At 41.8% G+C, this 8,862-nt stretch overlaps 1 protein-coding gene across 1 annotated transcript in view; it reads left to right on the top strand.

Annotated features, from left to right (window-relative positions):
• The window catches only part of hars (histidyl-tRNA synthetase), a 10,600-nt gene extending 2,368 nt beyond the window's left edge, over window positions 1-8,232 (top strand). The window contains exons 2-13 of the mRNA XM_035669346.1: window positions 25-114; window positions 1,032-1,151; window positions 1,244-1,339; window positions 2,268-2,393; window positions 2,538-2,645; window positions 2,732-2,830; window positions 3,277-3,370; window positions 3,965-4,092; window positions 4,271-4,543; window positions 4,664-4,780; window positions 5,719-5,865; window positions 7,558-8,232. Coding sequence (XP_035525239.1) covers window positions 25-114; window positions 1,032-1,151; window positions 1,244-1,339; window positions 2,268-2,393; window positions 2,538-2,645; window positions 2,732-2,830; window positions 3,277-3,370; window positions 3,965-4,092; window positions 4,271-4,543; window positions 4,664-4,780; window positions 5,719-5,865; window positions 7,558-7,617 — 1,458 coding nt within the window. The 3' untranslated portion in view covers window positions 7,618-8,232. The remainder of the gene's footprint in view (window positions 1-24; window positions 115-1,031; window positions 1,152-1,243; window positions 1,340-2,267; window positions 2,394-2,537; window positions 2,646-2,731; window positions 2,831-3,276; window positions 3,371-3,964; window positions 4,093-4,270; window positions 4,544-4,663; window positions 4,781-5,718; window positions 5,866-7,557) is intronic.
• Window positions 8,233-8,862: the final 630 nt, after the last annotated feature.

The following is an 8,862-nucleotide window of genomic DNA, read 5'->3' on the forward strand; positions in this document are numbered from 1 at the left end:
TGTGTGTGTCTGTGTGTGTTGCAGATTGATGAAGAGGTAGCCAAACTGCTGGAGCTGAAGGCTCAGTTAGGAGGAGATGATGGCAAAAATCAGTTTGTCCTCAAGACAGCAAAGGTAAGACCACACACCCTCATGTATTTACGGTTGGAATGGAAAATAAAAGGAGTCTGTTACTGTGTTGATATACGATTTGTATCTGGATAAGGGTAAATAAGTAATGTTAATGCAGGTATAAAGTGAGGCTGGCACTGGGATCTGATTACACTTCCATTTCATTTACTGGTCTAAATGACGTGTTGTTAGAAAAAGTCTACCCAGCACTTTGAACGGTCATCTAACTTCACGTCTTCCTGCTATCTCAACCTGCCTCTTATAAAGCTGACAGCAGGAGTAGCCTTGTGGTGAAGGTGCATACCATACTCCAGGGTTGGGCCATATGTTAAAACTTCCAATCGATACATTCGTGCATGTGTGTGTGCGCTCCACCAGAATGTTACTATGAACATTGGAATACATTTGGACGGATCTGTTTTGATCCGGTGTCATGATGAATCTTAATGTTGATGTGGAACACTGGTTAACAAGAACATTTTAAAAGGGCATTCCTTTTGAATAGGTTGCTGACCCTTTCTATATACTGTGATTGCAATATGTAACACCTCTGTTAAAGCCAATCTCCCTCCAAAATCTGACATTGCGTTGCCTTACTGAATCTTTTTGTTGAACTGAGTGCCTGTACTGAGTGCTAGCTAGGCAACACTGGCAACTTACAATAGCTTCGCCGTAGTGGTCCTTTGAGAGTCACCCTTGACCTGGAATACTTATCAGTACCAGTTGAAATGTGAAAACACCTTTTAAAAAATCTTCATCTTCAGTTAACATGAAAAATGACAAACAGTAACTGACACCAGGCAATGTTATCTTTTTTTATTTATTTATTAATATTTTTTTACATTTTGAAACAAATCAAAAGTCTGGGTAGAATTCCTTGACAGTCAGTCTGCAACACAGCAAATGTCTTCCTGTGTCAGGGAACGAGGGACTACAACCCCAAGCAGATGGCCATCAGAGAGAAAGTCTTCAACACCATCATCGGCTGCTTCAAACGCCACGGAGCCGAGACCATCGACACGCCTGTTTTTGAACTAAAGGTAGATTTTCACACCAACTGTAACACACAAATGTAACTCGAGATCATCTCACATTCTAACATGTAGGTTTGTTATCTCTCTGTGGTGTGTAGGAAACACTGACAGGGAAGTATGGAGAAGATTCCAAGCTCATCTACGACCTCAAAGACCAAGGAGGAGAGCTGCTGTCCCTCAGATATGACCTCACTGTATCCTTCAAATACTCACAACCATGAGCGCCTAATTTTGATACTTTTACTCATTTGACAAAAATGTTTACTACTGCTACTATTTCTTTTTGGCTAGTTTTAGTCAGTGAAATTTTAGTCCCATTTTTGTCAAGTATTTTAAATTCTATGGCTTTTTAGCCTTTTGAGACTCTAGTTGTCGACATCTTTGTTGTGTACAGTTACCATGGTTACATGGACAGTGTTTCATTGTCAATCACAAGGTCAGTGAAAAAGGCTCTGATTAATTGTTCACACACATAGGCCTTTTCCAACAACAGTGACCCGACTCCGTTCCTGTTCAAGTCCCTAGTTTGGTACCATTCGGAGCATTTTGGCCAAAAGTAAACTGGTTCTGAACCTGAACAATTGTTCCCAACTGGAACCAAAAAATATCAGGAGTTCTTTAGGGACCAAAGTGGGCATGTCATATTCTACAAGCCCTCTGTTGATGATGCATTTGATTACTAGGGTTCCACTCAAAACTGGTGGAAATGTGGGCTGGTTGGCTGGATAGGCCCAAGGTTCCAAGTATCTTGAACAGAACCGGTTCAAGAACCAGATCTAATTTGGTGTAAAAGGGGCCAGAGAAATCAATTTATCATCATAAACTCTGAACCGCTGTTGTTGTTGTGATGTTTTGGTGTGCGGAGGAACCCGTGTGTTTCCTCGTCGTTGAATAAGAGCTTTTATTAAAACGGTAATGTTAATTTTTTCGTCACATTATCATTTAGGTTTAGGTTTCAAAGTTTCATTGTCATTTAGTTTCAGTCCCGTTTATGTCATTAAATCGGTCGTTAACCTCATAGTTTTCATTGATGAAATGAACATTGCTGCATTAACCCTCACATTTGGATTCCCTCTATCAGAGCAAAGAGTGGTGTGTATTCCTTGACCTGCCCTCTTTCAGGTGCCCTTTGCCCGCTACCTGGCCATGAACAAAATAACCAACATCAAGCGCTACCACATTGCTAAGGTCTACCGCCGTGATAACCCAGCCATGACCCGTGGACGCTACCGAGAGTTTTACCAGTGTGTGAGTCATCAATTACATTCACTCCTGCCAGGGATCAAGTTCTTTGTTACATCTCTTGGAAACAGACCTGGTTTAATTCACTTTAAAGTCCCTTTGGCTGGGACATAGTGTGCGCTAAATTGAGTGTGTGTGTGGGTGTTTCAGGATTTCGACATAGCAGGGCAATATGACGCCATGATTCCAGATGCCGAGTGTCTGAAGATCGTCCATGAAATCCTCAGTGAGCTGGACCTCGGAGACTTCCGTATCAAAGTTTGTCACACGCATTAACGTACAGATGAAACTGGCAGACTTTGATCGACGGATGTCACCTCTATAACCACGTCCTCCGTTTCCAGGTCAACGACAGACGCATCCTCGATGGCATGTTCGCTGTGTGTGGCGTTCCAGATGACAAGTTCCGCACCATCTGTTCAACAGTGGACAAACTGGACAAGGTATAGAGACTCAGTACAGTGTACATACAGAGCTTTTCAGCGTATGGTTGATGGCTCCTTGAAAGTCAAATATTGGTTCTTAATTGTCAGAATGCTGTACTGTTTACCTACACAACTTCTGTCTTGTAAGCTCGCTGTGGAGTCTTAGAAGTTGTGGTTTGCACATTACATGACTGTCAGCATCAGGGGGTCACACACTATAAGATCTTTGACCGAGTAATCCCAGAGTCTAACTGCTCTCGAAACTACATTTCATCAGGAGTTCACCAATGTCGGGGCGCGGAAAAATCAGGACTAAAATAATGTGGTGTGTACTCTGCATAAACCGTCAAAGACAATGGTTGTGGTTAGTCTGATGCTGACCCCTTTCCACATTCTTCTGTTCTCTTTCACCTTCTCTCCATCATTCATCAATACCTGCCTCTGACCCTACTGTCCAAACCTAGTTGCCCTGGGAGGAGGTGAAGAAGGAGATGGTGAATGAGAAGGGCTTGTCAGAGGAGGCTGCCGACCAGATTGGGGAATACGTCAGTATGCAGGGTGAGACTTTCCCCAAATTCACACAAGATGTGAGACATCAAGATGGTGCTAGCTGAGCCCACACCAACTCCAGCCTCCGTTAACAACATCAATGCCCTCAGAACAGACTGTCCCCACAGCAGGCTGACAGAAACTGTCTGCTGATGAGTGGGGGAAAGTAGCACTTTCACTAAAGTACAGCTGTAACCTACTATTTTACCTACTTAATAGATCACAGAGGGACATACTGTTCTTTTTACTCCACCACATTTATCTGACAGCTATAGTTATTTTGGAGATTTAAGATTGTAATATGTATGTAAATTGAAAATAGACATCTCTCTATATAACATAAACTTCCCCTCATTTAGCGACAACATTAAAATGCTGCTTCCATGTTAATGAATCCATAACAATAATTTGATTTAGAGAGTTTGTACACTGCTATCCCCTACAACACTGGCCTAGCTGGTGAACATGCAGCATTTAGCACCTGAAGAGACAGATAGTTCCTTCAGGAGTTGGTGTAGACCAAAAACAGCTAGAAAAAAGTGAATATTGGACTTCCATTCATCAACTCCAAATGAATGTGGATTGCTACTGTTTCTGTTGTAGGTGGAATGGATTTAGCAGAGCGCCTCCTTCAGGACCAGAAAATGTCTCAGAGTAAGCAGGCCTGTGCCGGCCTGTCCGACATAAAGCTGCTCTTCAGTTACCTGCAGCTCTTCCAGGTCACAGACAAGGTGAGACATGCTGTTATTTACTTATCCCATAGTATTTCTTTTACAAAAATGATGTACACATACACGCACATTTACACTTTTTTTGTTTAATCATAGCTTTACTTTTTCTGGGTTATTGTTTTTCTTCTCTATCTTACTGGTAAATGTCTCTCTGTCTCTCTCACTCCGTCATCTCCAGGTGGTGTTTGACCTCAGTCTGGCCCGGGGTCTGGACTACTACACAGGAATCATTTACGAGGCGGTGCTGACTCAGGCAGGCGTGGCCTCGGTAACCACAGATGCCCAAAACGGGGCACCTTCGGAGGAAAGCGTCAGTGTGGGCAGCGTGGCCGGCGGCGGGCGATACGACGGCCTGGTGGGCATGTTTGACCCCAAGGGCAGGAAAGTGCCATGTGTGGGCGTCAGCATTGGCATCGAGAGGGTCTTCTCCATCATGGAGCAGAAAGCCGAGGTAATGCGTCAGTATTTGTCTGCCAATTATTCACTTATGTTTAATTGTGTTATATAGACATATTGGGTGAATGATAAGAACGTGTAGATGTCCAGGCTGTAACAGTGTTGTGTTGTTCAGGCCTCAGCACAGAAGGTTCGTACCACAGAGGTTCAGGTCATGGTGGTGTCTGCTCAGAAGAACCTGCTGGAGGAGAAACTCAAACTCATCACTGACCTCTGGAATGCTGGCATTAAGGTGTGTGTGTGTGTCTGTCTCTGTGTGTGTGTGTGTGTGTGTGTGTGTTTGTGTGTGTGGGGGCTTGTTTTCCTATATTCGTGGAGCCCTCTGAGCTTGTGGGGTCCAGCACAAAGGGCTGTTTGAGGGTTACTGTCAGAATTAGGTTAATTGTGGTGGTTAGGGTTAGGGGCTAGGGAATGCATTATGTCGTGTCCCCACAGATATGGGGACACAAGGATGTCTTTGACTTCCTGTTGCTATTGTCAGCTCCTATGCGGAATGGAAAGGTATGGAATTTGATTCTAGTCATTTCCAGGTCCAGGAAAAAGGAAAAAAAAGTGTGGAAAAATATTCCAGAATATTGCCACCATTATGATTTTTTAATATTGGCCCTTCCTCAGCGTGGACGTCTTACCTGAAACATCTGCATCTGTGTCGTCCTAATCTTTCTGATACTCTATCTCAGCATTGGACTGGCAAGCTTCAGGGTGATTTAGAACAGTGGAGGGTGTGTAGTGACATTTTCTACACACAAATGCAGATTTTCATAAATTTGGTAATCTCAATTTTGCCAGTTTTTTTTTTCCCCAAATAAATTGATCATACAAGCAGAGTGTTTTTTATGGAGTTTGAAGCCAAAATGTTAACCATTGTGTGAGAGTGAAAATAAGAGAAAATGTTTAGGAACCCTTTTCTTAAATGAGCAGGGAACCTGACATTACTCTTTGCAGTGGATAGGTTGAAGAAGGTATGTGATTTGGAAAGAACAGCCATATTTTTTATTTATTTTACAAATTTCACACTGAGTTTGGTTTGGGTCTGTGATTGTGTATCAATGTATTCCTATCTGTTTCTGTATCTGTTAACCTTTACGCACCTATTGGTTAGGCTATTAGTATGTCCTTTGTCTAATAGAATGATTTCTAACCGCTTCTTATTTGATCTTGTGTATCCAGGCAGAGGTGATGTACAAGAAGAACCCCAAACTGCTGAGTCAGCTGCAGCACTGTGAGGAGTCTGGGATCCCCCTGGTGGCCATACTGGGAGAACAGGAGCTAAAAGATGGAGTGGTCAAACTCCGTGTGGTGGCCACCAGAGAGGAGGTACAATTGATCCACGATACACACACTGTATCCCTGCTGGCACATGCATAGACACAGATCCAAAAAGAGCAGTTTTTTTTATTATAAGCAGAGGAACAGTCCCCTTCTTCTACAAGTGTGCAGAATTTAAGTCATAAAAACAGAACAATGCAAAACATAAAAGTAATAATAGTAAAAACAGGTTTATGGCAAGTATCAAAGTCACACAGACTAAATGTTCCCCTCTGGCTTCTGAACTGATAGTACAGAAAATATGCTCTATTGTAGTAGAGGACTTTCTCCCACACTGCACTTATACTGGCACTGGATTGTCCATTGGAAGACGCCACTAATGTTTACTTTAAGGTGTACATTCTGTTTACTTTAGCCCTGTATCACACTGCCTCCTTTTAGCCCTGTGTTCAGTTGATTTCAGGAGATAACCCCGCACACTTAGGGCCTTGGTCAATACATGTTTTGATAGTGGGGGAAACCTATGCAAACTCCACACAGGACAGCCTGAGATTTGATGGCAACAGTGTTAACTGAGTCACTGTTCCACCTGGAACTTGCATATGGACGAGGAATGGTTGATTTATGAAGTAAAAAGGAGGAGTTCTACAGGATACCTCCTCATTTAACAACAAAAACCTAAATCCATCAAAAAGAAAACATTCACATATGAACTCAACAACTTGTCAGATGTGTTGTCACATGTTGGAAATACTGCATTTGGTTTAGGCGAGTGGGAGGAGGAGGACTCATCCGTAATGATGTTGATTTCATTACAAACAGTCTCAAAATTCCCACAGAACTATAACTGCAATAGAGGGCGATGTGATTCCAGTCTGCTGCTCCTTCTGATGTTTTCACTTCATAGCTGATGAAGAAAGAAGGAGATTCAAGTGTGGGTGTATTGAGAAGTCCAGGGGAGGATGACCTGAGAAGAACGTTCCAGGACAACAGAAAATTGATTCTTGTTTAACATAGGAATGTCGTGGGCTCTGGCACTTGTCCAAACATGCATATGCAGTCATGATACTGTAACTGCCAGATATTGTCTAGTCAGGAGAATCACTGTCAGTACAAAGGTATAAATGGATGTGACCTGTTTGTTTAGGTTGAGTTGATCTTGAGCCAACTCGGTTTGCTTGTATCCTGTATTGAGGCAGATGAATCTAAACGTAGAGTGAAATTGTCCAATTCTCCAGTCCACGTTTCTTCACTGGGTTCCTTTTCTGTGGCAGTTTGTGGTCTCTCACTGTACTCGGATAGATGTAAAAATTCAACCACAATACCATGTGAGTTAAAAAAATGAGACTCATGGCAGATAGTCCAAACGATGAACTAGAGTGAAAAGCATTTTTAGTATTTTGAGTAGTTGTTTCCTTTCATTTATTACTTAAAGGCTACATGCCACTGTTGTTTGTAATGTTCAAATGTTTTTAAAAAAGGGATATATGTTCAAGCGCATTGGATTTATTACCATGGTTTCAAATAGGGTATTGAGAATAATGGAATTTCACTGGTATTGGTATGGACTGTCTGGTAGTGTGCCATCCCTATTACCAGCAAAGAAACCTTTAAATATTACATAACAACAGATGAGCATATTAATGGATTCAGTGTCAGATATAAGTTAGCCTGAGCTTAGTGTGAGAAGCCCTTTTTGAGTTCACTAACCCCACTGTCTCCTCTGTTTTCTGTTCACAGGTTGATATTTCCAGAGCAGATCTTATAGGTGAGATCAGAAGAAGGACCTCTGAGGCCTAGCCATTCCCTTCCTTCCAGCCACAACCTGTCACATCAACTGATTGCTTCAAACACTTACACTCTGCAGACTCTTGTATGGAATTCCTTCTGTGGGCCTCCATAGACCATGTTGGACATCATGCAGCCCTAAAAAACACATCCATCCTCACTGTCATATCAACCACATAGACTGGTTTTATGTTACACTCTTGCAAGTACCCAAAAGCAATGAAGCTAACTGGAAGTGTGTTTAACGTGATGTGCTTATTAAAAGGGAACATCAGAGAACACCATCCAGGAAACATGTTGCAGTTTACATGAAATGTAACCGTTTTGGATTATGTCTGAAAGACATGTACTTGCTGTCAGTGTCAACGTTGTATAGATCATTGATGTTTATCCAACAGGAGTTTAAGAAAGCTGCTCAGGATCAGTTTGGTCTTGATCAGATTCATTAGAAAACCCTGTTTACAGAGGAGTGTTCATTCAGAGCTTTGTCTGTCTTTCTACCTAAACCCTTCAGATCATTTCCTGCGGTTCAATTTAAAACTGAATAAAAGGGGGTCATTTCTACCTGTATCAAACACGCCTGTACTGTCAAGTATCTGAAATAAACATGTGCTCAATACTAAAAAACGTGTTGACTGTGATGTAGTAGTATGTATGTAGTTTGCATGCTTCATTTTGTATGAAGACGCTAGTTGGAGTGAATGGTTGGCCAAATGTTTCTCACTGACCTTCAGTGCTATTGAACCATGCAGACAGCTATTGGTTTGATTTTATTTCAAGATATCTAAAAGCTGCCGCAGGAAATTTTCATAAACCTATATTTTTCCATTAGGAGCATTGCTTGGCTAGGAACCTGATCTTTTCACAGATGTCTCATGTACTACTGTCAGGATATAGTGAACGTTTCAGCAAATATGAGTTATTTTCATAAAAGTTACCTACTGCAGCTTTAAAAACTGGGCAGCTAACATTGACATGACTTGAGCATTTAACTAAATGTGACTCCACTACCAAAGCATTACAATGATACAATGAAATCTTTGACTGGATTTCCTTTAATGGCCACAGTCCAAATGCATGATATCACAAAAGTTACACTAGTCATAAAGGGCTAGTTGGATGGAAGGCTTAAGGTTGATCTCTGTACTATGAGGCTGCTGTATTATGGGCGATTTACAATGCCTGGGATTGGAAATCGTGACAGTGAACATGATTTATGTTATAGTTATATATATATATACATACACTACCAGTCAA

This window comes from Morone saxatilis, unplaced genomic scaffold (assembly GCF_004916995.1).
Source record: "Morone saxatilis isolate NCDOM2014 unplaced genomic scaffold, NCSU_SB_2.0 Contig22, whole genome shotgun sequence".
Taxonomy (NCBI): Eukaryota; Metazoa; Chordata; class Actinopteri; family Moronidae; genus Morone; species Morone saxatilis.